This window comes from Macaca thibetana, chromosome X, assembly GCF_024542745.1.
Source record: "Macaca thibetana thibetana isolate TM-01 chromosome X, ASM2454274v1, whole genome shotgun sequence".
NCBI lineage: Eukaryota > Metazoa > Chordata > Mammalia > Primates > Cercopithecidae > Macaca > Macaca thibetana.
In genome coordinates, this window is record NC_065598.1 from 39624519 (window position 1) to 39652006 (window position 27488).

Consider the following 27488-nt stretch of genomic DNA (forward strand, 5'->3'; position numbering starts at 1 on the left):
TCCCTAAGTGTCCACGTACAGGAGTCTTTGAGGCTGACAATTAAAATGCCTTCCACGCAAGCAATTCTGTTGGCAAAACCGAACCCAACACTTCGTAAGGATTGATTTCGGCCCGCGGTGTCCGTTTCCAGTGCCACAGGAAGTGTCAGATGGCTAGAAATACCCAAGTCTGTCTGCACTCACCACCCACCACCTTCTGGGGTGGGCCATTTCCTCCTAGTCTTTACTCCCAGGCCATTTTAAGGATCTTTCTCCAAGAGGCTACCCCTAGAACCAAATACCACACTCCCCCTCCCCTAGCCTCTTCTCAAAACGAAAAAAGGGGGGGAAAACACAGCTAAAACCCCGAGCTGTCTAGTCTAGACGCAGCGAGGCTGTGCGAATACCTATTTGAAGCGCGTTGGTTTCTTTTTAAGGTTTGTTTCTAAATACACATAACCCTCCTCCTTCCTTCTTCGCTCTTCCATTCCCCCCACCCCCACCCTCCAGACGCTGGCGGCGCGCGCCCTGGCGCGCGGGCACTCAGCCTCTAGCTGGAGATCGCGGACTTTCTGGAAAAGATTCATTAACAGCAAATTACGCCTCGCCCGGCCACGGCCTACACGCTGCCAGACTCGTCCGTCTCCGGGACCCCGGGACGTGCCCACTCGAGCGTGCGAGAGGCGGGAAGCCTGCTGGGACCACGCGTGACTTCGGCCGCCCTACTCCACACACGGCGCCCCAAAGCTTGCTCCGTAAACAGCAGGCGCTCGTCACCGCCGCCGCGAGCCCCCGAGTTGGCGGAGGCTCTGCAGCGCAGTCGCCCGCCGGCACCGAGCGCGGGCCCCGCGGCGCCTCGCCCTCCCCGCCTTGGCCGAGCATCGTGCCCCGGTGCGCAAGTTCCTCTTCGCCTGGAGCCTCCGTGCCACACGCCCTCCGAGTGGGACCAACTTCCTCCGGCCGCAGACTTTCACACGCCCATCAGGGTTACCCACCAGACTCCCCAACGCCCAGCGGAGGGCCCAGGTCTCGCCCGCCCCCGGCCTCCCTCCGCGCCGCCGCCCCCGCACAAGCACATTCTACACCCACGCCTGGGGGCTCATAACTTAAAACCTACCCGGAACAACGCGGAGGGAGAGGAGCGGGGAAGGGGGGTTGCAGATTATAATCTTAAAAGAACATTTACAAAACAAAGCGTCTGACCTGGCTGGCGGCCGGGCCAAGTCGGAACCCCACGCTCTGCTCGATTTCTTAGTTTTTTTTTTTTTTCTTTTTAAATCCACGTGATTTGCGCTTTGGGGCAAGCCAAGAAAAAACGGGACTCCCCTCCCGAGTTGCGCGGCAGCGGCGGCAGGTCGAGCTCGGCTCAGCCCGAGGCACTCGCCACACACCCTCGCGCACGCACACGCCGACGTTCCACTTGGAGGAACGACCGGCCCCCGGAGAGGCGAGACGAGGCGGCGGCGGCTGGGGGTTTTTACAGTTCTTTCCCGAGTCGAAAAAGAAAGCAGACGGCAACCCGCCGCCCTCCCCTTCCTGCTCGCGAGCTAACGCCGAACCCAGCTTCCCAGCTTCCAGCCCACCTCCCCCCCCACTCCACCCGACTCGCGGCGCTCAGCGGCGACCGCGCTCCCGCGCACAGACACACACAGGCTGCAAACTTCCACTCCGCGAACTCCCTGCTCTCCTCCTGGCCCCCCGGGGGGGCGCCAGGCCCCCAGCCGCGCCCCCTCCCTCCCTGGTGCCCACGCGGGACCGCTTAAGTTGGCTGCATTTTTAATAACTTACAGCTATGAAATAAAAACGAAAGCGAGCAAGGAAGCCAAAGGGAAGCGCGAGGCAAAAGCTTCGCGGGGTACGCTGCGGGCGGGGGCCCCGGGGGAGTGGGCTGACTGCAGCCCACAGCGCGCCCGCCCACCCGTCCGCGGCCTCCCGGGGGAAAGGTGTTCCGGGCACTGACCTGAAATCCCCAGTCGGGGAGTAGGCAGGGAGCCTGCGATCCGGCGCTTTGAAGTTTTCCCCCGAGCGGACTCGAGGCGGCGAGGAGGAGCGGGGGGCGGTTGGGTGGGTGGAGAGAGATACGAGGGGTGGGGGGGCGGCGACGTTAACGAGCGAAGGAGCCGGGCCGGAGAAGCGCGGCGAGCAGCAAAGTTTGCAGTCCCCGGCTGCCCGCAGCCCGCTCGCGGCGCCGCGCTCGCTCGACTCCCTCGCCGTCTGCTGCCAGCCGGCTGCCCTCGGGGTCGGCCCCGCCGAGGGGTGGGCTCTGGGCCGGGTGGGGGCGGGGCGGGGCGGGTTCGCAGCCTCCAGGCAGGTGGCGACAGCCCTGTGCGATCCTCTGGGCTCCCGCAGCTGGACTGGGCTTGGCCGGGCTCAGCAGCTCCCGCGCCGCCGCCGCCGCCCGCGCTCGGGCAGGAGCCCCAGCGCCATGTTGACGGTTCGCAGCGAGCGCCCGCTCGGGCTGGGTGTGTGTGAGTGTGTGTGAGTGTTGGCCAAGTCGTCCCTGCGCGGCGACAGCGCGGCTTGGGCTCTCCGCCCGGCGGCTCGCGGGCTCCCCCTCCGCCGCCGCCGCCTGCCTAGCTCCCGCTCTCGGTCGCGGTCTGGGCTCCGGCGCGTCTCCCCCGCAGCCGCCGAGCTCGGCCCGCGTTCAGCGAGGAGCGCAGCTCTGCCTCACCTTGCCGCTGGGAGCCCAGGCTCCGTCTGCCGCCGCACGCCGCGATCCCAACGCGTCCCCCCTCCTTGGTTCCCTCCTCTTCCTCCTCCCCCTCCCTCCGCTCGTCCTCCCTCCCGCCCGCCCTACCTCCCTCCCTCCCTCCCTCCCAACAGCCGCCTCCCCTCCCCCCGCAGGCGCAGCGCTCGGGCGACAGCCGCCCGCCCGCCGCCGCCTCCAGCTCTCGCAAGTTTGAGCTACCCCAGTCTCCGCTCACCCTCCGCTGCGGCGCCTCCGCGGTGGGGTTTCGGGAGGGGTGATTCCCCAGGAAAGGTTTGCTCGAGTTTCCCCGGCCGTCATCGATGCACGGCCCGGCACGTTTTGGCCTCTCCGGATCCGAACCCTGGACCACTTGGGTGGCGCCCTCCCTCGTCCCTCGGCCTCCCCTCCCCAGCTCGGGCCGAGTTGGCTGCGCACGCCCGGCCCGGGCGCACGTCCTGGGCGAGCCGGAGACCGACTTGGGCGGCGGCAGCGGCGAGGGCTGCCGGCAGAGCCAGAGCCGAGGGGATGGGGGCGGCGGGGGCGGCTCTCCCAGCCGCGCGCCGAGACTCCCCTCGCTACCCAGAAGGCCAGTGGAGGACCGCAATTACCATAAAGCGCCTCGCACTCCGCTCAGCCAAAGCTGTCAAACCCCAGCGGCAGCAGCCGCTGCCGCCGCCTCTTGCCACCAGCGCTGCGCTCTCCCGGCCTCGTCCCCTCCGAGACCCAGCGGAGCGTGGCCTGTGCGCGCCCGCGCCCACCCCCACCCCAGTTCGCCCCTTCCTCCCAGAGGAGCCCTTTCCCATTTCGGTGTTAAAAGCTACCTGAAAACACCACCCCAGGCAACGGTGGCCGTTCCGCCTGAACTCCGCGCCCGAGTTCCCCGGACGTTTCAATTGTGTGGGAATTGTTTGGAGGTGGGGGAAGGGGGGAGCAGCCCGTGGAGGCACCGGGAGGTGTGGGGGGCGGTCGGAGAGCGGAGATCCGCCTGTATTTCTCCCGGTTCTCGAGCATTTTCACGGTCTGTACCTCTGATGGTTGGAGGGGCTGCCCTGGCCCCTCACCCCGGCCTTGGGAGATTATCTCCCGCGTTTTATTTTCCTTGGCAGGGAGCAACTTTTGGCTTACACCGTTCGCCCATAAATTTCCACTCGGTAACGTCGTGCTGATCGGTGCTCGGCGGCGGCGTACAGCCTGCGCCCGCAGCAGTTCAATTCAATTGACACGTATTGAGCTTCTCCAGCGCACCCGGCGCGGCGCTGGGCGCGGGGGGAGGGCGGGGGCCGGCGGGAGGGAGGGGGAAGCGGAGAAGCGAGGTTCCGGCCTCCCCGGAGCGCAGAGCCTCAAGGGCGAGCCGAAAAGCCCTAGTTGGTGAAGCTGGCGGGAAGGGGTAGGAGTGGGGGAGGGGGTATTCCGGACTAACCGCGCCCAGACTGCGGGCCCGGACTTCGCGGCCAAAGGTGACCCCATTCGGCTGCCCGCTAGGGTCTTTTTATACTGGGAAGGGGGTGGGGTGTCTCTTTCTGCCTAAGGACAAGATGGTGCAGGCTCCATGAAACATAAATCTGAAATGGAGGTGGCTTGTAAATCCACACGGAAAGTTTTTAAAATATCCTGGAGTGTCCCCATGCCAAAAATAATCAAAAGCATCTCAAGTTGATTACTAAGTCAAGGTCAGGGCCAAAATCAGCTCCAGCTAGCAGATATTTTCCCTTTTAAAAATTAGACTCACTACTGACTGTGGGACTGGTATTAGGTGCGATTTTATTCATTCTGTTTTAGTTCTCAGCACATAGTTATAAAAACAGCCCTTCTCAAAGCAGAAGTGAAACATCTCTACCGTTTGAAACCCGAAACTTCGGCAGAATTAAATCTTCATGCTCCAGAGCTGCTTATAACAACTGATGCAAAAGACAGGCGAGCAAGTGCCCCCGCGAGCAGTGCCCAGCCGGGCTGGGCCGCGAACGCTTCCAGGACCAGCGCCTGTAGAATGGAATGCACGCTTTTTTCTTCCTGGTCTTTCTGGGGGTGGATATCTCTGCAAGCCAACCCACACATTTTTTTAATCTCCGGTAACAAGCAGAAAGACACCTGGACTATTATGCTGTAAAACTATTTTTTATAAAGACATTTTAGGACCAGACATTAAAAGTTATTAGATTGAACGCATGCGAGTTACAGACACAGCTGGAGAAAAGGCCTCTGGTTGTGTGTTGTAGCAACATTTCTTTTTGAAGCGACTCCTTTTATTCAAAACAAGTCAAAAATAACCGGGAAGGCTGAAGTTGGGTATTTGTGGGGAAACTCTGAACGTGGTTCCAGGCGAGGAGGCCGCTCTGCTGCTGCAGGTTGGACGCGAGAACTGGCCTGGGCCAGTGTGGAGCCGTGCCAGGCTCTTCCGGCTCGGTTAGGCCGAACCGCAGAGGCCATGGCCTGGTGCCCAGCCACCTTCTATCCCCTCCCCTCGTCTCCCCAACTCTGCCCCCAGGCACAGGCTTTTCTCAGAGTTCGAAGTCGCATGTAAACGTCCAGAACTTTTAGAAAATCCAGGAACCGAGCTCGGGACCTGCAGCCTCTCGGAGTCTTACGGCCTCCCAGGGCTGCCGACAAAGAGGCCTGTTTGTCTAACTTTAAAAGTCCTAGAGTTCGGGAGGCTGAGCCAGTAGAATCGCTTGAACCCGGGAGGCGGAGGTTGCGGTGAGCCGAGATCGCGCCATGGCACTCCAGCCTGGGCAACAAGAGCGAAACTCCGTCTCAAAAAAAAAAAAAAAAGAAAAGAAAGTCCTAGACTTAAAATGAATGGGGGATGGGGGTGCTGTAAATGCGATGGGGCCGCGGGGAGGGCTGACTGGGGGGAAATTTGATGCTGGAGACAAACAGGCGAGTAAATTCGCCTTTGACTTAATTTGCAACATCCTCCCCCACCTTTTTTAGGGATCTTGCCTCCACGGTAGGCTGGTAGGATTAAAGGGTTTCTCCTTCATCTCCTAGGGATACATTTTTCAACTCCGTGGGATTTTAAAAATACCTTATTAAGGGAGTCCTAAGAGGCACGAGTGGTGGGGGGATTCGTGACTCACTGGGAATTAAAATGTGGGATTCCCCGAGGCGCTATAAGGCAGAGGGGGGAGGGGAGATTACACCTACTGGCCCGACTAGTTTGAATTGTTCTGGGGAAAACAAGCGAAAGCTGTCGAAGGGCAGTCCTATCTTGTGTCCCCACTCAAGAAGGGGCTCAGAGAGCTGGGGATGCCGCGGGGCCTGCAGTGTGTGCCGGCGATTTGGCCCTTCTCCTGCCCTCCCACGAGCCCCTCGGGAGTTGACCCAGGGGTCAGGCCGCTATACCCAGCACTCAGCAAGGGGAGGATTTCAATGAAAACAGAGGAGGAGGAGTGAGTGAGCAAGGGAGTGCATGAGATGGGAGGCCGTGTAGCCCACAGAGAAATAAAGAAATAGGTGCCGAAATGAGAGGTGCTGCAGGTGGAGCAGCGGGGGCTGCCCCTCCGCCACCAGTCTCCCTCGCCATGGAAGGGTCTCCTGATTATAACAAACCACTCGACCTCAGGCTAACCAGGCCTTGCAACTGGGCAATCGAGCTGGCGCTTCTAGGAGCAGGCCTCGAGCCTGGCTGCCCTTCTCAAGGCAGGTTGATTCTGCAAGACCCGCTAGGGCCTCTCCCACACACCTCCAGCTCCACCCTGGCCTAGGGGAAAAGCCAGGCATCCTGTGTTTGGGGGGACGCTGGCCTTCTAACCTTGTGTGCAAGATTCACTTAGAAAGTATGTGTAGGATCCACATCATAAAGCTCTGTAGGCCTCCGATGGCCCTCCTTGGAGGCTGTTCTCAGGGCGATGACACGCGGTACTGGAACAGGTGGGACTTGGATGAGTACAGATAATGTATTTTTACATAATGTGAGGTAGACTTTCTTTAAAAACACACCCACACTTACAGTCTTCTGGTCACTTTGTACAAGAACTCTGGGCTTATCCAATGGCACTTTTAAAAAGATCCGCTGCCCCATCCTCCAAGCACAAGGCACAGCTGGCTTTCCCCCGAAACTCAAACCAGGTAACAACAGGAGGCGCATCCTCCTCCCAGGATTTCACTCATCTGGAAACATCTAAAGGTAGCTGCCTCCCAGGGCAGAAGACTGCTGGACTTAAGGGTCGCCAGGCTGAACATGACTGCTCTTTCTTCTTCCTGGCCTTTGGAGGGTTATTGGGTGTTTGGGGAAGGAAGGCCCTAAGGGCAGGCTCTCCGTGGTTCCTAGCAACTATTTGGAATTTCTAGTCTGGGGTCGATTTGGGTCAGGCCCTGAGCTCCCCAAACGCAGGCACGTGTGGGTGAACTAGCATCTATACTACGGGGGCCCGCAGGGTGGTTGGGTGTCGACCAAATGGGCATAAATAAGGGAGGTTTCTGGGAGGCCGGCCGCCTCTTGCGCTCGGCAAGGGCTTAAGAGCCCTCGACGCTGCCGCGCTGGGCCGGATGCTCCAGCAGATAAACCCGGACGCCACGTCCCGCCTCGGCTGCTTATTTAGCAAGGCGCCTCCTGCGGATATTTTACCCGGCTGGGGGCAGTGAGTGGGAACCGCCGGGAGCGGGGGCGGGGAACCACCAACTACTCGCCTTCGGACCCAGTGTGTCGGCCTCCGGCCCCTACCATTTTGTATCCAGCTTCCCTCCTCCACTCCCACTGGGTCCCTGCGAAGACGCACCAGCCCAACCCCTTCGCGGTGCCACTCCCGAACTGGAGGGGTAGAGAAGGCTCTGCCAGCCCCTCACCTGCAGCACAAAGGTGGGTACCGACCAGCGGAAGGGAACACGGTGCTGATCTGTCTCTAAATACCTCTGCCCTCCCGCCCCCAACAAAGTCGGTCACAGAGGTGAGCAGCGTGGGATGGTTGCCTCGAGAAGGTCGCAACCAGGAGCAAAGTTTTGGGGCTGACAACGGGCTGGGGATTCCAAACGGCGTAATCTTCGGCACATTTCACCCGCTCCCATTCCACTTTCCGAACCACTCTGCTCTCGGTGCTCATCCTCCTCTCCATCCCTGCGTTTCCAGCGCGTTAGCAGCCGTGCAGCCCCAGGCCCTGAGTGCGGGGGGTGGAGTGGGGGGGCTCCGGGTGGTTTGTGTGGTGCGGCCTGACAGAACCTTCTGTGTGCGGCGGAGGGAGGAGGCTAATGCATAATGCACAGCGCCTGGAAGCCCGGCCATTAGCGGCCTGTCGGTGACACAGACAAACGACTGAGAGGGAGGAGATCCAGCTCGCTCTGGAGTTTAAATAGACCAGCGTGGAAGGGAAACGCCATGATTTAAAAGTGTGTGTTTGCAGACACTCGCATATATTTTAATGATTTCCAGCAGGCTATGCGTCCCAGCCTTGCATCCCCCCCCTCCAAAAGGAGGATGTGTCTAGTGGAGGGAGGATGAAGGCAGAGTGAGAGGCCTCAACCCAGACCCACGAGCAGCTTTTGAGAGATGGAGGGGAGAAGTTCAGAAAGCGAGGCCTGGGGAAGCCACACGACCCAAGGCCAACCCCAGATTTTGTTCTTAAAATAATAATAATAAAGAACCATCCAGCCTTCCACCCTGGACTACACCCTCTGTGTTGTAGTAGAAAGGCCTGGGGGAAAGAATACATTCTGCCACCTTTGCTTCCCCCGGGAGCCCACATTTTTGAATCTTCCTTTTCCACTGACACTCCAGAGACCTCCTTCCTCCCGGTTTAACACACCAGTGTTTTTTAGCAATTAAGGCGAGAAGGGGGTGGGGATAAAGATAAGCCAATTTTTTTTTTCTCCATGCAAGTGTGAAAGATAAGATAACGCTAAGCTGGGGCAAAGCGGCTGCTTACAACCTCCCCTCAGCGATTTTGATCGGTCATTTCTTATCTCGCAAAAACGCTCTTTTCGAAAACTGCATCAAAAAAGAAAAAGAAAAAAAGAAAGAAGAAAGAGAAAGAAAGAAAACATTTTCATTTGGAAGTGACATATAAAACCCACCTCCCCTCCACCGACAACCCACTCCCCATTGGCGGGGCTCCCCAGGACAAGTCGCACCTCGACTGCAGGATTTCAGGCTTTCTTGTGGGGGGCAGGATTACTAGTGTAATTAGGCTGAATAAAACCAGGGATGCGTGATGAGGATTTATCCTGTATCCAACCCAAGCTCGCGGCCGGGTTTTCCTTCTCTTAGTTACTGGTCGATGTTTGTGTTTCGCCATCGCACTCAGTGTCTTGAAACTAAACAGGTAGTTATACTTGGGAGGGTCATATAACTATGTCAACATGAAGTGGTTGTTAATGCGAAATAAGAAGAAACTCTTCTGATATTTATAGGCCCCTATAAAGAGAGAAAAAGGAAATCACACTCCCTAGAACCCGAAAGCTCCCAGCCGAACCGGACCCTCGGGGAGTTTTAGAAATCCTTCTTTCGGCACAGGAATTTCACGAAGGGGTTTCCGGAAGACTTTGTTGAGGAAGGTTTTGGTATTGGACTCCACGACCTCAGGGCGCCCTGCAAATTCCCCCCCGGCCCAATGGCTAGCCCCAGAACGCAAACCTCAAGGCGGGCGCCCCAGACCAAGCTGACTTAGCCTCTGCCCACCTCCAGCTCACAACCCCGAGGCTCCCACCCCGTCCCCAACCGGGTCGGCACTGTGGCGTCGGGCACGTGCTGAGTCTACCGTCTCCAGGCCAGGCTGCGAGATCCAAAGGCTGGGGCCTGCCGCGGCCGGATTGTCCCTGGGGAGCCGAAACCGCCCAGCGGGGAAACCCCTCCTCTCGCCCTTCCCCGAAAAGCTTGGCCGCGGTCTAAGCTCCGAGCAAGCGGGCATCCGCTGACAGCCCGGCCTCACGTAAGGCCCACACGCGTCCCATTAGTCAGCCCGAGTTCCCCTCGGGCGAGCCGCCTGGCGCGGCCCCAAGGCCGGGCTCAGGCGGGGAAGGGGTGCCGGGCCGCAGCGAGCTGGGGGCGGGGGTGCGGGCCTCGCGGGGCCCGGCCAGGCTCGGTTCCGCGTTCCTGGGCCCGCGGGTAAGCTGAGCCGGCAGGGCAGGCCGCTCCCTGGCTGGCGCCGGGGCGCCGAGCTGCGCTTCACGTGCCCGCCATATCAGCGGCGGCGGCGGCGAGGAGGGGGGCTGGGAGGTGCGCGGCAGTTCCCGCAGGGTCTCCGGTCCCCGCCTCCCCGCCCCTCCCCATGGGGGCTGGGCCGGGACCACCCCGCGGCCCCCATCCCAGCGCAAGCCGAGAGCAGCGCTGCCAGACGCAGAGAGGCTCCTAGGGCGCTGCTCCGAGAGCCGCGCGGCGGCGGCAGCTAGGGGAGGGTGCTCCTCGCAACCGCCCCGCCGCCGCCGCCGCAGTCACGGGAACCGGAAGCCCTCGCGCCGCCCCGAGCGGCCTCCGCTGGCCCCAGGGCAGTTCCAGACGAGGGCTGGCCGCGCGTCACCCTTGATCCCTCCTCGTTCCAGGCGACCGCCCGGGCCCTGCGGTATCCCGGTGTAAGCCGGGAGGACCCTTCCTGCGGTCCGATGAGATGTCCCTGTCCCTCTGCTACCACCATAAGCACGCCCTCCCGCACCGCTCGCAGCTCCGCAGCTGGGACGGGAGGGGCGCGGAGCCGCCACTCCGGCCGGGCAGGAACACCTGCTCCCAGGCCCTGCAGCTGGGCGCGTGGTGCTCTGAGAGGCTGCCTAGTGTTGTGTGCGGAGATCGCGGATGCGAAAATAGGGCTGCGAAGCTCAGGGCCGGGAGCAGCCAAGCCTCGGCCACCCCCATCTCCCACCCACTGCGGGCGACAGAGCGCGAAGCCAGAGGGCCTGCTGCGGGCCCGGGTCTCCTTCCGAAGGTCGAAGGGCCGCCACCCCTGGGATCCGGCTTCTGGCCTGAAGAGGTCGTTCGTAAAACAGATGGGGCAAAACCTGTTTTGGGAGCCTTCCCAGTGTCCGCCCCCGCTCTCCAAACCAGACACACTCATCTCCCCCTCAGCCCTACTCTAGCCTCCGGCGGGGGACGGGAGTAGGTCATGGCGGCACCGGCACTCCCGCCCCTACCCACGTAGGGACGTAGGGTCGGCTGCGGGGCTCGGACTTTGCCACTCCACCTAGGGGAGGGCCAATGGACGCTCCCGGTCTCCTCCGTGTCCGGAGGAGATCGGGCGGCGGAGCTGACCTGCAAGGCTTGCCCTGCCTCACCGACCCCCCACCTCCGTCCCACCCTCCCCGACTCTCCTGGCCCAGGGCCCGGCCGGGGAAGGCGTTGTTTTGCCAGCGGGAGCCGAGCGAGTGCACAGAGAAAAGCCTCCCTGCTCTAATGAGAGTGCACACAGCGCTGCAGCGAGGAGGATGATTACCCGGCGGGCGGGGGGGGCGCGGGCCCGGGCCGCGGGCGGCGTGTGCGGCGGCCCCGCGGGCCTGGAGTCTCCGCCTGTCTGGCTGCTAATCGCACGCTTTCTGCTGTTACGGAGGCAGGCGGGAGCCGGCGGCCGAGCCCAGAGCCGGCGACTCGGCGGGTGACACGGAAACATGGCGCAGCGCCCCTCCCCCGCCCGCGCTCCCGCCTCCCGCCCTCCCCGCGCTCCCCGCGCTCCCGCCTCCCGCCCTCCCCGCGCTCCCGCCTCCCGCCTCGCACTTCCTCCCGCCCGCGCGGCTTTTGCAGTTCTAATGCTCTGCTTTCGGCCTGGCACCATTACGCTAGCAGCCGCTTCTCCGCGGCCCCGGGCGTCTCTTTCCCCTTTGTTTTCGGGATCTATAGAAAACGTTTGCTTTTGTCCCGAGCTCTCGTTAAACCAAACTTGTGGTGGCAACGGAAGGCGGTGCAGGCGGGGAGGGGTCCGGGGATTTTGGCAGCAGCCGACCGGAGCGTGGTGGAAACTTCTCTCGCTGGGTTCTCCGCTCCCTCCCACTCCCCCTCCCCAACAGAGCCGCCGGCCTCCCAACGCTTCTCCCTACGCCCCCGAGAGGCCCCAGTGCTCCAGGAAGGTCTGGGCCACAGAGACTGTGACCAGGGGTGAAGAGCCCAGGGTTCGTGTCTGTGAGCCCGGAGGTTTTGGCACTCGATGACCTCTCTCCCTGCAGCCCCGACTTACCTCTCTTTTTCCCTTTGGTCATTCGGGGCTTTGTATCAGTCGGTGAAGAAGGAAGGGGAGGGAAGAGAAAGTGTTTCTTTCGTGCGTGCGGTTTTTATTTTAAGGATTTGTTGGAATCTGTCACCCCCAACTGCGCAGCCCCCTCCTGTATAGGATCTAGGGCGAAAGCGGGGAAACGTCGGCTTTACGGGGAAAGGGTCGGGTCAGAAACAGCCCTGGAGGCTGGATCGTAGTCTCCTGGCGGGCTCAGCCACACTTGCTCGGCACGCGGGGTGGGGCGACCCAGCAGAGTGGGGGACGCGAGGGCCAGGTCCCTCGGTCCAGGAGACGCCAAACGTTCCATCCTCGGGGCGAGAGAGCAGAAACCCCCGCTCCCCCCCCGCGCGCGCTCCCTAGCTCGACGCGCAAGCCGTGGCTCTCCGCGCCAGAGCTGCTCAGGCGGCATTTTTTTAAGCCTGCAATTAAGCGAGGCGTCGCCGTGTCCTCTGCTAGTGTCGGTCCTGTCAGTCGCACATGGCCTTGGTGCTCTGGTCCGAGGCCCCGCGATTAGTCACAGGCTCGCTTCGCTCCTTCCCTAATCCGCCTCTGCAGGCAGCCTGGGGACGCGGCCGATTTGGCGGCGCTGGCAGGGAGCCACTGCCTGCGGGGCGGGCCGCCTGGCCAGTGTAAGCCCCGCTGCGCCGGAGCCGGCGCGGGCCCTGGGGTGCGGGTTTGGCGTCCCTCCCCTCTCACAGCCCCCTGGCTGGGGCGGCGGCTCCCCTCCTCCTCCCGCCCCTCTCCCGGGCTTGCGAGATCTATTTGTGTGGTGTCATTTGCATAAAAATAGGACAAGTGTTTCTGTGCGTTCGTACGCGGGAGGCGAAATCCTTATTGATGTGTCTGTGTGGAGCGTTCGGTTGTTGGAGCGGTTTGATTTAGGGTGTTGGTGTTGCCTTCTACAAGAAAGGAGAGAAAGTCCTTCGCAACTCCTTCGGCGGCCTGGGCCCCCCGAAGCATGACCCTCTGCGCGGCCGGAATGGTCCACCACTTGGGCCTCAAGCGCGCCGGATCCACAGCGAGCAGGTTGAGGGCCAGGCGGGCGGCCCTTTATGACTCATAAAATCGGGCGGCCTAATCGCCAGCTGCCAACCCATTTACATGTGGAGCTTCCCAATGCTCCCTTCGCCCGGGCCCGGCTTCCTGAGAGTTCGCCCCGACACAGCTAGAGCCGCCAAGTGGGAGCTAAGCTAGTGGCCTCTCCTTCCCGTCGGCAGCGTGGCTTCCCTTCCCCGGCGACCCCCGCTCTCTTGGCCTCTGCGCTGCTCGCCAGCAACTCCTCAGCTTGGACAAATAGCTGGGAGGGCGCCGGCCGCGCGGAGCCAGTAAATCAATCATTAACTCCCAGGCGAGGCCTGGGCCAGGGGAGGGAGCGGCGGCCAGAGCCGAGTCCGCTGGGCGAGCGCAAAGCCCCCCCCTCCGGGTCAGGAGCCATCCACGCGCCAACGAACCGGGTGCGTGAAGGCTGGTCCCGCCACGGCCTCCTGGGCCCCTCCGCCCGCTGGGCCTTTCCAGCCCGCACCTAGCCTGGCCAGGCAGGTCGAGTTACGGCGCTGCCCCTGGGAGGGCTTGAACATTAACTAGCCGCCTCGGGCCTCAGCTGCCTGCTCTCCACAGGAGAGCGTCCCGCGCTTGGGCAAGCTCCTCGGATCCCGCCGGGCTCCTCCTGGCTCAGGCTTGCTAAACCAAACTGATCGCACCCCGTATCGACCAATCTCCCAGCGGCACCCTCCTCCCTGAGCCCACGATGGGGCCGGCACGCAGGGGGTTAAAAGCCCCGGTTCGCTCTGGCTCCTCGGCTGCGAGGAGAAAACGCCGATCAAAGTGCTTAAGGGAAAGCTAACACATGCACATTCGGTCCCGGGTCGAAGGAGGCCGACTGGAGACGGCTCCCGAGCCACCCGCCTCGACCCGCTTCCCACACTCCCGGGAACGCGGCGGCGGCGCTGGCCCGCACGATTCGCTCGGCGGAGCGCTGCGCGGTGGGGCTGGGAGGGCGGCAGGGAGGAGAGACGAGGGGGCGGGAGGCGAGCCCGGGCTGCGCGCCAAGAGGCCCGGAGCCGCAGATTAGTCACCGCTCGGCTCTGCGCTCCCGGGTGCGCCCGGGAACCGGGAGGGCAGGCGTCGGCCCCGCTCAGCCGGGCTCCCCGGGCCTCGGCGCCACGGCGCGGGTGTCCCCACCCCCGCGCGCTCCTGGCGCGGCTGGCTCGACTCTCGGGGACTCGCGCAGTCGAGATCCACTTGTCAGGTCAAGGGCAGGAGAGAAACTCTGCAAGCAGAGTCTTGCGAACAGGAAATTTCTCCTTGACAAGGTGCTGCCCCTCCCCCACGCCGGGCTTCAAAACAAAAACTCCAGAGCCGGCTGCCCAGGCACCCAGCCTCGCTCGCCACGGCCGGCGACCCCCGCTCCTCGGCCCCGGCCCTGGGCGGCGGAGCCAAGCAAACAGAGCCAGCGGACTGACTCGGCGCGGACCCTGCGGAGGGCGCCAGGCTGCTACCCTCCGGGGCCCGGGCGGGGTCGGCGGGGGTGCAGAACTCCGGAGTCCCCGCGCCTCCCCGGGTTCTACAGCCACCGAGCGGTTTTGCGGAGCTGCCCGAGGCCTCCGGGTCATCGGCTCCCCGGAGGGCGTGGGGGGCGGGGAGGCCGCGCGGCGCCGCCGACTCGGCGAATCCCGCTGCGGGGAGCCGGGGAAGGCTGCGAGCTCGGCCTGGCAAAGTTCCTGTGGAAACTCCATGTTTTGAAACTCCAGCGGCGTCGCGGAAGGAGGGGGAGAGGGGAGCGCGGGAAGCGCGCGGGGGCGGTCTGCACCCGCCTCTCCCCGCCGGGGAGTGGGTTCCGCGGTCCCCCGGGCCTCCTGGGAAGGCTGGAGGGTGGGGACGGGTCCCCGGGCCGGTTCTTTTGTGTGTTCCCCTCTCTCTCCACACTCTAAGGGAAATTTATAAACCCGTTTCATTTAGTGAATTCACCCGGGAGAGGAAGGCTGCCTTTTTAGGGACCATGATGTTCAGGGTAATTTCGTATTTGACACATGTAAATACTTAGTACTCTCAGGTAAGGTCAAATTATTTATCATCTTAATTTATATTTCAATAGGCCTACAATTTAGAGGCGAGAAATGCCTCCTTATGAATCATTATGGTCTATTAGGGGAAGTAATGTATAAACAGCACTATTTGGGAGGGAATCACTTATGTTGACATTTAAATAGCTCTTCAATAGTTTAAAAAAAAAAAGACATTTGAGTGCCTTTGATTAAATATACAATTTACAAGACCATCAGCATAGCCATCAGGAATATAAATTCTTCTTGGGATTTTTACTTATTTATTTCCAATTTTTGAAACCTTCCAGGGCATGCATGTCATTGAATCCCTATGGGGAAAAAAATCTTAACATTTCAGGCAAAATATGCTTCTCTCCCCCAGCTTCCTGTCTTATGAGGAACTCAGGGAACTTCTTGGAACTCTGAGCAGACTTCACCAGCAGGGACCACAGTGGGAAGTTTGTAGATCCTGTACCTCTAAGAGAATCAACCTTTTTTTTTTTTTTTGAGTCTCACTCTGTCTCCCAGGCTGGAGTGCAATGGTGTGATCTCGGCGCACTGCAACCTCCACCTCCCAGGTTCAAGTGATTCTCCTGCCTCAGCCTCCCAAGTAGCTGGGATTACAGGCTTCCGCCACTACGCCCAGCTAATTTTTTTGTATTTTTAATAGAGACCAGGTTTCACCATGTTGGTCAGGCTGGTCTCGAACCCCTGACCTCAGGTGATCCACCGGCCTGGGCCTCCCAAAGTGCTAGGATTACAGGCGTGAGCCACCGCGCCCGGCCAAGAATCAACTACTTTCTAACAATACTGCAGCCAATTTGTTTAACAGCCCAGCTTCCCTGCTGGAGTTGAACCTTCCGGAAGGCCAGTGTCTGTCCATCCATCTTGATGTTCCCGCAGCGCCCAACATAGGATCTAACACTGTTTTAAGTCATCGTTTCACACCTGCTAAAATATCACCTTCTTAGAGGTTTTTCCTGGGTGCCTCCAGCCTCACCCCCATACCCTTTCTTGAAAGGCCCCCTGTTACACTTTTTTGCTCGAAGCATCCCCCATCTTCAGAATGGCCCTTCTTAACTTCATATCTCCTTTGCTGGTTCCCTATTTATCTGTTTCCCAGCTGGACTTCTTGAAAGAGGTGTCCCCATCCATGTGGAATTTCTGCGGGCTTACCTCAAGTTCACTCTAAAAATCAGCTAGTCTTGAAGTTGTTTTAAGACACTGGGATAAGTGCAGCTTTGTTTATAACAGCATAGGATTATAAACAACCTAAAGAGCCAGCAGTGACATTGATGGCACATGCATACAATGGAATATTCTGTAGCTATTAAAATAATAAAGAAGATCTGCTCTGTGTATTGATATGGAAAGACCCCCAAGGTCTACAGTTAAGGGAAAAAAAAAAAAGGTACAGAGCAGTGTGTACCGTCTGCTACAGTGTGTGTAAAAACAAAGTAGGGGGGAATATAGACACATATTTGTGTGTGCATTAGATTTCCAACACTGCTGGGGAGTGCCCCCTTCCCTCCATTTTCTTTGTACACATGTGTGTCCTCTGGTCTATTTTCAGAAATGGGAAAACACTGCACAATCTGTTCTGTACCTCACCTATGAAACTTATCTCTATATCTTACTTTTCTACCAGCACATGTAGATGGGCCTTGTCAATTTCCAGCCTGGTGGAATTTCACTGTATAGACACATGGTCATTTATCTCACTCCTCAGCCCCTCCATCCTCCCTGGCCATTCTGCAGAAAGTGCTCAACATCATCGGTTACTTCCTTGTTGCCAGGAGTGGGGGCGGTGGGGGGGCGTGGCATTGTTTTTCAGTCGTTGCCTTCCTTGGCCTCCCAGGAGCATTTAACACGCCTTGACCACTGCTCCCTTGAGCTGCTTGCTCACAGGGTTTTCATCCTAGCTGAGAACCTCTTTCAATTTCTTTGTGGGCTTTTCTATGCTCTACCAGTTGCCTTGGGCCTGGATCCTCCCCCTCCTCCCCACCAATCTCATCCAGGTTTATGGCTTTAAATACCACCTACTTGTTGATGACTCTTACATTTGTTTTTTTGTTTTGTTTTTTTTCTAGTTCCAAATCCCCATATCAAACTTCAAACTTGATATCTCAACTTGGCATCTACATTCAGCTTAGTAACAATAGCAAGCATTTACATCACACCTGTTAGGTTCAAGTTCTCTTCAATATGCTTTCTATAAATTAACTATTAATCCTTACAACTGCCCTATAAGGTAGGCAGAGTTATTATGTACATTTTTTCCAGATGAGGAAACTATCAGAGAAGTTACTGAACATTCCTAGAAAATGGTGGTGCTAGGATTCAAATCCAGGCAGTCCTATCTTCAGAGTCCATCGTCCTAATCACTTTGCCACACTGCCTTGTGGCATGTGTCTCGAACTCCTGACCTCAAGTATTCTACCCGCCTCTGCCTCCTAAAGTTCTGGGATTACAAGTATAGCACCGCGCCCAACCACAACTGAATTCTTAAAAGAGGAATTAATTTACAAATATTTGGGGGCATTTAATAAATGCCAGGCCTTGTACGGGTGCTAGGGAAACAGTGGTGAGCAGGACAAATGTCTCTTAGATAGAGAAGAGCTTTTCCCTTAGAACCTGCTCTTTGCTCTAACTCCCTTCCCCATCACAGAAAATGGCTCACCCACTCTGGTGCTTAAAGCAGAATCCTAGGGGGCCATTCTTGACCCATTCTCATTCATCTCCCCCTCACCTTCCTCCAGTCCACTGGCAAAGCTAACCTATTCTACTTCCAAATAGTCCATCCAGTAAGCCTGCTACTTCCCATTTTCCTACAGCCACCTGAGGCCAGGCCACCATCTTGGGCCTGGATTATTACACAGAATGATTATTCTAGCAATCTCTGTGCTGCCACTCTTGCTATCCTCCAGTTTACTTGCAACGTGGCAGCTAGAAAGATCTTTTATTTTTATTTATGTATTTATTTTGAGACAAGATCAAGACCTCACTCATCTCCACTTAAAAAAAAAAAAAACAACAACAAAAAAACCCTAACCAAGCGTGGTGGTGCACGCCTGTAGTCCCAGCTACTCAGGAGGCTGAGGTGGGAGGATTGCTTAAGCCTGGAAGGTCCAGACTGCAGTGAGCCATGATTGCACCGTTGCACTCCAGCCTGGGTGACAGAGGGAGACCATGTCTCAAAAAAAAAAAAAAGTGTTGAATGTTACTACCCCACTAGTTCCCACTGCACTTAGAACAAAATCTAAATGCCTTAACAAGGCCACTTCATTGCTTGTCACTGTCTAGCTCACCCTCTGAAGGCCAACCACACAGGCCTGCTATCAGCTCCTGAATAGGCTCTGCAGGTTGGTCCCTGGGAGGTCATCTCCCTCAGCAAGACTGGATCGTCCATAACGGTACGGTGTACCATCACCAAGTGCTAAGCTTGCATCAATGTCCAGCAATGTACATATATCCATAATGTTCTCAGAATTTTGTTTCTGGCTGTATCCTCCCAGTGTGTAGCATGGTGCTCAGCACGTATTGATGGAAAAAAATAATAATCTGATAATAAATGAAGTATTGCATGCCTAATACTTTTTTTACTTTTTTTTTTTTTTTGAGATAAGAGTCTCACTCTCTCACCCAGGCTGGAGTGTAGTGGCGCGATCTCGGCTCACTGCAACCTCTGCTACCGGGTTCAAGTGATTCTGCTGCCTCGCCTCCTGAGTAGCTGGGATTACAGGCGTGCGCCACCAAGCCTGGCTACTTTTTTTGTTTGTTTGTTTGTTTGTTTGTTTTTTTGAGACGGAGTCTCGCTCTGTCGCCCAGGCTGGAGTGCAGTGGCCGGATCTCAGCTCACTGCAAGCTCCGCCTCCCGGGTCCACGCCATTCTCCTGCCTCAGCCTCCCGAGTAGCTGGGACTACAGGCGCCCGCCACCTCGCCCGGCTAGTTTTTTTTTGTATTTTTTAGTAGAGACGGGGTTTCACCGGGTTAGCCAGGATGGTCTCGATCTCCTGACCTCGTGATCCGCCCGTCTCGGCCTCCCAAAGTGCTGGGATTACAGGCTTGAGCCACCGCGCCTGGCTACTTTTTGTATTTTTAGTAGAGACGGAGTTTCACCATGTTGGCCAGGCTGGTCTTGAACTCCTGGCCTCAGGTGATCTGCCCACCTCAGCCTCCCAAAGTGCGTGAGCCACCGCAGCTGACCACTTAATACATTTTTGCTAACTGAATCAGTATTCTATATCCTGGCCAGAGAAGAAACCAGGTTCAAGAGAACAAGACAGTTGTGGGGAGGGTGCTATAGGAAAGGGGATACCTGGACTGGTGGGGAGTGGCTCTGTAGTTCTGGTGAGGATTGGGGCAGAAGAAATTAGGAAAGTGAAGCCTGAGGCTGGGGGAGCCACTGTCTTTTGGGGAGGCCCGTGGGAGTATGGAAGACCTGTGTACAGGTCTGTTTCTGCTGGAGAAGCCAAGTGACCTAGTGTGCATGCTGATAGGGAGGCCTTGGGAGTCCTATCCTTAACTAAGTCCTGCAGAATATCATCCCCAGGAGATGAGAAAGCCAAAAGCAAGACAAAACCCAAACCAGAGTCTTCTCAGAGTACTTTGCCTATTGCCAATCATTTGGTCCTTAGTGGCAGAAGATTGAGACTGTCTTTCTCCTTGAGATCCTGAGAAACCAGAAGTGTAGGTTCTTCTCACAGCTGACGGGCAATTGGAGTTTTCTGAATTCCATGCCATTTGACCTGTAACAGTAACTCTGTCCCTACGCTGCTTTTGATAGCAAAGCAAGTCTTTTAACAATGAATAATTCCTATGTGATTAAAATAGCCACTGTTTATTAAGGACCTTTGTTCGTTTCAGTTACTTTATCAGGTACTTTTCCAAGTTATCTCACTCACACCCCAAAATAACCCTATGGCTTAGGTATTACTATTCACTATTTTACAGTTGAGGAAACTGAAGCCCTTAGAGATGTCCCACCAAAACACATGGCTAATCTAGCAGAGTGTGGCTACAGGGATTCTACCTGACTCCAAACCTAGGCCCTTTCCCATAGGGTATATTGTTTGTCTGTCATGCATATGCACTGTTTCCCCAAACCTTAAACTATTTCTGGGATCAGATCCTACATAGCTTCTGCAATCGCATCCTTCTGGGTCCATCCTGGTAACTCGCCAACTGCAGTAAGTATCATAAAAGGAGTTTCTTTCTTTCTGGGATCAGCAGGCCTCAGCTCATCTGTTGTGTTCACCATGGAAACCTAAGAATTGATCATCTGAATGAAGAGTTGCCTTCCTTCCAGGTAAGCCTTGAAAAAGTGTGGGGTCGGCCCGGGCTCGGTGGCTCATGCCTGTAATCCCAGCACTTTGGGAGGTGGAAGTAGGCGGATCTCTTGAGGTCAGTAGTTCGAGACCAGCGTGGCCAACTTGGCAAAACCTCACCTCTACTAAAAATAAAAAAATTAGCTGGGTGTGGGGGTGCACGCCTGTGATCCCAGCTATTCAGGAGGCTAAGGCACAAGAATGGCTTGAACCCAGGAGGCGGAGACCGTAGTGAGCCGAGATCCCACCACTGCACTCCAGGCTGCGTGAGAGAGTGAGACTGTGTCTCAAATAAATAAATAAATAAATAAATAAATAAATAAATAAAAAGTGTGGGGCCAAGAAGTTCAACGGAAGGACTTCCTCCCCAGAACAAATAGATTGTTTGAAAAATACCTGTACCTCCACCAATACTAAATTATGGCTCAATGTCTGGCGAGATTATAAGCTACCTTGCCCTTTCATATTCGTGGGCGACATTTTTCCCTGTTTTGAGCTTCCATAAAGACTACTCTTGCCCTTACCATGGGAAAAGGTAGTTCACGAAGGGGTAACATGGGAAGAACTCATCACACAGCTCTTCTGAAGCAGAAGAGCTGTTGGGATTTGAGGAAAAGAGAGTCACTAACATTCTTCAGCTCCTAGAAGAACAATAGCTAGAATTTATTAAGGGCTTTCTCTCTGCCAGGCACAGTTCTAAACACTTTATACACATTAATAATCTCATGTCATATAGAAAACTGTCCTATAATAAAGGTACTGTTATCCCCATTTCACAGATGGGGAAACTGAGGCTTAGAGGATAATTAATTTGCCTGCTTGCCTGGACGCTCACTGCCCATTCCCAAAGCCCAGACTTATTCATGCCATCACGGCCCCTGCCATCACGGTGCAACACTGGCAACTAAATTTCAGACTTTCCAGGCACCTGTGGTCAGCTTCATTACTCTGCCAATTGCACAAGTTCATGCTAATTGGGTGCTTCATTGGGATCTGAAAGCAGTGGCCTTACTGCACCCTGGCATGCAAATGATGTCCCCTGAGGACATGATGGGCAATGAATTTGTCCTGCAGGTCCCCGTGAGAGGCCTTTTCTCTTCTGTAGCTTCCTAAGCAGAAGCTATGGATGATCCACTGACAGAAGGTGGTCATCTCTAACCTGTCCTCTGACAAAGCATGCTGGTCAGCCAGTGGATGCCCCCGTCGGTTCCATGCCAGTGGCTGCACCGGGACCCCTGCTTGCAGGCACAGGGAACGCGGAGGAGAGAAGATCAGTCTCCAAGATAATTTAGGTTCAGTCTTTCTTCAAACCAACCATTGTCCTCTGCTCTAGATCTGACGCCGATGATTAATGCGCCTCGTATTTGAGTATTTCTTCTTTTCGGCTTCTTCCTTGCTTTGGGGTTTATTTTCCAGCTGCTGCCAGAGTTTCTCCTCAGAAGAAAGTAAATACAGACTGGAGCACTGCCCTTGGTGTTGCCCTGAAAGCGTCCCAGGTGTCAGATCGCACTGGGCCATTCCTGGAGTAGGTGATGTTACTGTTTAGAGTTCAGTGCTAACCCACCACCTCCACCAATCGAGACCTAAGCCTTTAATTATTCTGAAAATACCAAAAATAAAGATTGCAGGGAAGGCAATTAATAGGATCATACGGTCTATTCCTCATTTGTAATTACATATTATTATTTTTCTCCCTACTTTGTTCCAATAATGATTTAAGGCTGCTTCCAAAGATACACAAAACCCAGCAAAGATAAATAGAAGAAGTGGAACATGAATTATAATGTCATTCCTGCTCACAACATCTCTGCCCCATTCCACATAATAGAAGTGAATTCATAACGCCTTTCAAAAATGAGGTAATTCAGCTATTTTGGTGGCAACACTAGGCTCTTTGTAAAGTGAAAGGGTGGTACACGATCATGGAAAAACCATGGAGGGGACACTTGATCCCCTTTCTAATGCTGGCTCTCTTGGTGTGTGACCTTGGGCAAGTCGCTCACCCTCTCTGGATTTCAGCTTCTGAAATTCTCAAATGTCTCTGCCAATCCCTGAGGCTTCCCTCCTCTTTCTGACGTCCAAGGGCACCATCATAGGCAGAAACCAGCACTACTGCCCTCTGGCATGAGACTTCCTAGAACTACTATTGGAGACATAGGTTCCCAGGAAGTACACTATGCTCACACCCTTTCTCTTTCTCCCCGCTCCCTCCCTCACCCCTTTTCCTTCCCCGCCCCCTTCTCTCTAACACACACAGGCACAGAGAAATCTTTCTGAAAGACTGAGATAATACAACTGAAATTGTCTCTTCCCCCAAAGCAAGGACCGCCCCCTTTCAGGAAAGTGACTTTCAGGGTAGCACTGAGGGGATCTTTTCGGGAGGCGGGGAATCACAACCCTTCTGACCTTTCTGTCCTCCCCTCAGGTGTGAGGTTCCACTTCCTTTCCTCTTCTTGCGGTTCAAGACATTCTTTTATTTATTTTATTTATTTACTTTTTTCTGAGACGGAGTTTCGCACTTATCCCCCAGGCTGTAGTGCGTTGGTGAGATCTCGATCTCAGCTCACTGCAACCTCTGCCTCCCAGGTTCAAGCTATTCTCCGGCCTCAGCCTCCCGAGTAGCTGGGATTACAGGCGCCCACTGCCATGCCAGGCTAATTTTTTTGTATTTTTAGTAGAAATGGGGTTTCGCCATGTTATCCAGGCCAGTCTCGAACTCCTGACCTCAGGTGATCCGCCCATCTCGGCCTCCCAAAGTGCTGGGATTATAGGCGTGAGCCACCGTGCCTGGCCCAAGACATTTTTACAACCTGGCCGACTCTAGATCCAGTCTTATATTCCCTTCACCCCCTCTTAACCACATCTTCCACTTTTGTATCCAGGCAGCATCTAACACAATGCTTAGCATGTCATTTGCTTAAAACACCAATGTTGTCCTCTGCCCCACACAAAGTCTCCACTGACCCCCTAGCGCTTCTACTGAGTATTCCACAGGCTAGAGGGGCCTCCTGAGGCTGGGCCCTGATCCCTCACCTCAGGTGGGAGGCTGCTTGGGAGACTTTGTTGTTGTTGAGACGAATCTCGCTCTGTTGCCCAGGCTAGAGTGCAGTGGTGTGATCTCAGCTCACTGCAGCCTCTGCCTCCTGGGTTCAAGCAGTTCTCCTGCCTCAGCCTCCCAAGTAGCTGGGATTACAGGCATGTGCCACACCGCCCAGCTAATTTTTGTATTTTTGGTAGAGACAGGGTTTTGCCGTGTTGGCCAGGCTGGTTTCAAACTCCTGAGCTCAGGTGATCCGCCCACCTCGGTCTCCCAAAGTGCTGGGATTAAAGGTGTGAGTCATCACACTCGGCCTGAGACTCTGTTTTTTAAGATGCAAGCACACAAAACACCTCGCAAATGAAAAGAAGCCAGTCTCAAAAGAATATGAACAATAGGATTCCATTTACATCAAGTTTGGGTGTTTTCTTCTTCTTTTTTTTTTTTTTTTTTTTTTGTGGTGGTGGGGGACAGGGTCTCACTCTGTCACCTAGGCTAGAGTGCAGTGGCACTTGGCGTACGTCAAGTTTTAAAGTGGGCAAAGGTTTTAATCTGAGTTGTTATAAATCAGGATGGGCCAAGTGCCGTGGCTCGCTCCTGTAATCCCAGCACTTTAGGAGGCAGAGGTGGGTGGATCGCTTGAGCCTAGGAGTTCCAGCCCTGCCCGGGCAACATAGTTGAAACCCCATCTCTACACAAACTACAAAAATAAGCTGGGTGTGTTGGGCGTGCTGTAGTCCCAGCTACTCAGGAGGCTGAGGGAGGATCTCTTAAGCCCAGGAGGTTGAGACTGCAGTGAGCTGTGATCGCACCACTGCACTCCAGCCTGGGTGACAGAGTGAGACTGTGTCTCATTAAAAAAAGAAGAGGAGTCAGGATGGAGTTATCCTTGGAGACAGGGAGCACAGCGGGGCTCCTTGGGGGCGGGGAACACTGCAGGTTGATCTGGAAGCTGGTTACATGGGTGTGCTCAGCGTGTTAAAATTCATCAAGATGTACTCTCAGGATTTGTACACTTTTCTCTCTGTGTGCTGTACTTCCAGAAAATAAAAAATAGCAACTAAAAAAACCAATAAACCGGGGAGGAATCAGTCTTAAAACTGCAATCACACTCTGGGCAGATGACCTGATAGCAGGAGTGTGGGGGTGCTCTGAGCCGAGTCGGGGGATAGGGGAGAGGGCAGTGCGCTGCTTCTAAAGACAGCAAGGAAGCAAATTTTGTTAATAAAATCATGTGAATAGAAGCAAACTTACTGCTCCACAGTTGGGGTGGGAGGAGGAGCAGGGTGAGAGTGATGCGCCAGGCAGATGCGCCGTGTTGGTGTGGAGGCTTGGCAGCATTTCATCACGGCAGTCCTAGGCACGGCCCAGGCTTCCAGAGTGAAAGCGTGGAGTCAGCAGCATTAACGGGTTGGCTAGGCCCCCACCCTGTCTTCCTCACCTTCTCTGCAGGAACTTCCACTTCAACCTAAATTGGATATTTCACTATGCCCAGAACAGACACAGCCTTTCCCCATTGTGGCCCATGCATGTCCCCCTGCAGGAATGCCCCTTCTCCCTTCCTCCGCTTAAAACTGCTTATTCTCCCTGGTCCCCACCAACCACCTGGTTACACATTCCAGAAACCTGAGAATCACCGTTGACCTCTCCAATCCCTTCACTCCCCAAACCTGACCCTTCACCAAATCCGTTTTCTTTCCTCTGTGCAGTTTTAGGAGTCCATCCATTTCCCCCACATCCAGTGCCCTGCACCACCCAGCACAACTCACCTACGCCATAGCAATGACCTCCTAACTGGGCCCCCTCCTCTGCTCCTACCCCTCTGCAGTCCATGGCCCCCACAGCAGCCACCAGCCACCAGCCACAACCACACTCGCAAATATCCACTGCTGCTGGGTGCCAGGTGCTGCTCCAGGCTCTCGACACACCCCAGGGAACAAAACAAAATACCTGTCCTCGGGGCACTTGTATTCCAGAAGGAGAGAGATGGGTGATAAGCAATAAAGGTAAGAGGTCACAAAATTACCTTGGATGGTGGACAGTGATGTATGCCATGGAAAGAAAAGTGGGAGCAGGAAAGTAGCAGGATGTGGGGAGAAGGATTTGCAGTATTAAGGTGCCCAGGGGAGGTCTCCTTGGGAAAGTGAGATGTGAGCAAAGACTCAACGGAGCACATGTTCTCGGTGCACATGTCCACTTTGCCAGGGGTACATGCATCTGAGTCCCAGAGGGCCTCAGACACCCAAAATGTTGATGAAACAGGACTCCCAAACCCCTCACTCTGCAGATGAGGAAACTGAGAGAGTAAGCCAAGATTTCTGGGGTGAGAGTATTGCAGCAGAGGCACAGCCAGTGCAAAGGCCCTGTGGTAGGAGACTGTCTGCTGTGTTTAAGGAACAACCAGGATTCTAGGGCGTTCAGATTGCAAAAGAGGAAGAATGAGCAGACAGGTAAAAGCAGGGGCGGGGGTTGATCCTACAGCCAGAGTGAGGGTGCTCCAGTGGCTTTCACTATTGAGATAAAGATGAAAGCCCTCAGCCAGCCCACTGGGCCCTGCCCCTCAGACCTTGGCTCTGGGCTTCTCAGTTTCCAGCCCCTTCCCACATCCAGGCGTTGCCCGGAGCTGGCTTATATTTGCAATCCCTCCACCCGCTTCACTTAGTCATTCACAACTCTGTTCAAACAGCACTTCCTCCAAGATACCTTCCCCAAACAGTCATCCAGACCAGTTTAGTCGCTCAGCCTCACCCTCTCAAACCACCCTGCCCTTCCCCTACACCACAGGCTTCCCCAGTGCACAGCCATCTAGCGTTAAGGCTATAATTACTTCATTTGGTTCATTGCGAATTTGGCAGTTGTTTACTCTGTGCCAAGCACTGTCCTGGGTGCCAGGGCACCGTGGAGAACAGGACTGACAAGGTCCTTATCCTATGGGAGATGGACCATAAACAGAGCAAATAAGGTAACTTTTTTTTTTTTTTTTTTTTTTTTTTTTTGAGACAGAGTCTCGCTCTGTCGCCCAGGCTGGAATGCAGTGGCCGGATCTCAGCTCACCGCAAGCTCCGCCTCCCGGGTTCACGCCATTCTCCTGCCTCAGCCTCCCGAGCAGCTGGGACTACAGGGGCCCACCACCTCGCCCGACTAGTTTTTTGTATTTTTTAGTAGAGACGGGGTTTCACCGGGTTAGCCAGGATGGTCTCGACCTCCTGACCTCGTGATCCGCCCGTCTCGGGCCTCCCAAAGTGCTGGGATTACAGGCTTGAGCCACCGCGCCCGGCCCAAGTTAACTTTAGATTATGACATGTGCCACACAGATGAAACAGAGCAGTGTGCTGAGAGTAGTGGGAGGGAAGGCAGCGTTAGCCAGGATGGCTTGGGAGGCCTCCTTGAAAAACTGACTTTGAGCTGAGAAGGAACCAGCTGCCTAAGTATGGGGGAAAGAGAATTTCAGGTAACCGAGCAACAAGGGCACAGGCCCTGAAGGAGGACCAACCGTGGACTATCTGAGGAAGAGAAGGACAGCCCGCATGGCTGGAGCAGAATGGGCTGTCTCTCCAGCTGGAAACGGTGCTGCACACGACTCCAGACCCTCTCTGGTCTCTCTGTCATCGCATCCATCCCTTGGGCTTGCTGACAGTTGAAGCTTGTGGCATTCATTGAATGAAGGTGTAGCCATCTCATTTCTGCCCATCCTTCAATCCTGCTTTCTCCATGAACTCTTCCCAGCCGCTTCCAGCCCTCCAAGAACACTCTCTCCTCTATACCAAAACCTCAGAGCCCTCACTTGAGATCTGGGGCTGTCTACTCGGGGCTGGGCACCCCTGGAAATGCTGTGAAAATGGTGGCCCTCGGTGCACATGTCCACTTTGCCAGGGGTGCATGCGTCAGAGTCCCAGAGGGCCTCAGACACCCAAAATGTCGATGAAACAGGACTCCCAAACCCCTCACTCTGCAGATGAGGAAACTGAGGGCTAGAGGGTAGAATGTGTACCCTGGGCCTGCCTTTCTGTCAGGCGGCCAGCTGCCAGGCCACAAGAACTACCCTATCTGGCTATGGGAAGCCAGCCTGGGGTCCCTTGTTGGCACTTGGTGTCTCAGAGACTGTTCCCTTCTGCATGGTTGTCCTCGTTTTGATCTGTTAACGCACAGTAAGTACCTCGTGGTAGGTAAATGTCTTCCCTTCTCAGATTATTCCTTGAGGGCATGATCAGGTGGTTGGTTTTCTTTAATGTTATTTTACTCCTTACTTTGTGTCTGCACAATTCCAGTTGAGGGACTCCACAAGCACT

General features: G+C 55.8%; 2 protein-coding genes across 12 annotated transcripts in view; both read right to left on the minus strand.

Annotated features, from left to right (window-relative positions):
* Positions 1 to 27488, minus strand: part of BCOR (BCL6 corepressor) — a 130494-nt gene that overhangs the window by 46563 nt on the left and 56443 nt on the right. For 3 of the 11 annotated variants that reach the window (XM_050775168.1, XM_050775172.1, XM_050775170.1), the window contains exon 1: positions 1940 to 2198. The exons of 5 other annotated variants lie outside the window; for them this stretch is intronic. The gene's annotated coding sequence lies outside the window, so the exon portion shown is untranslated. Of the gene's footprint in view, positions 1 to 1939; positions 2679 to 27488 lie in introns of those variants that run through there. 3 more of the 11 variants (XM_050775174.1, XM_050775169.1, XM_050775166.1) reach the window with 2 other exon arrangements.
* LOC126945277 (uncharacterized) lies at positions 6426 to 11161 on the minus strand. The gene has a single exon (XM_050775176.1). The coding sequence runs from the start codon at positions 10642 to 10644 to the stop codon at positions 9985 to 9987; it is 660 nt and encodes a 219-aa protein (XP_050631133.1). The 5' UTR covers positions 10645 to 11161; the 3' UTR covers positions 6426 to 9984.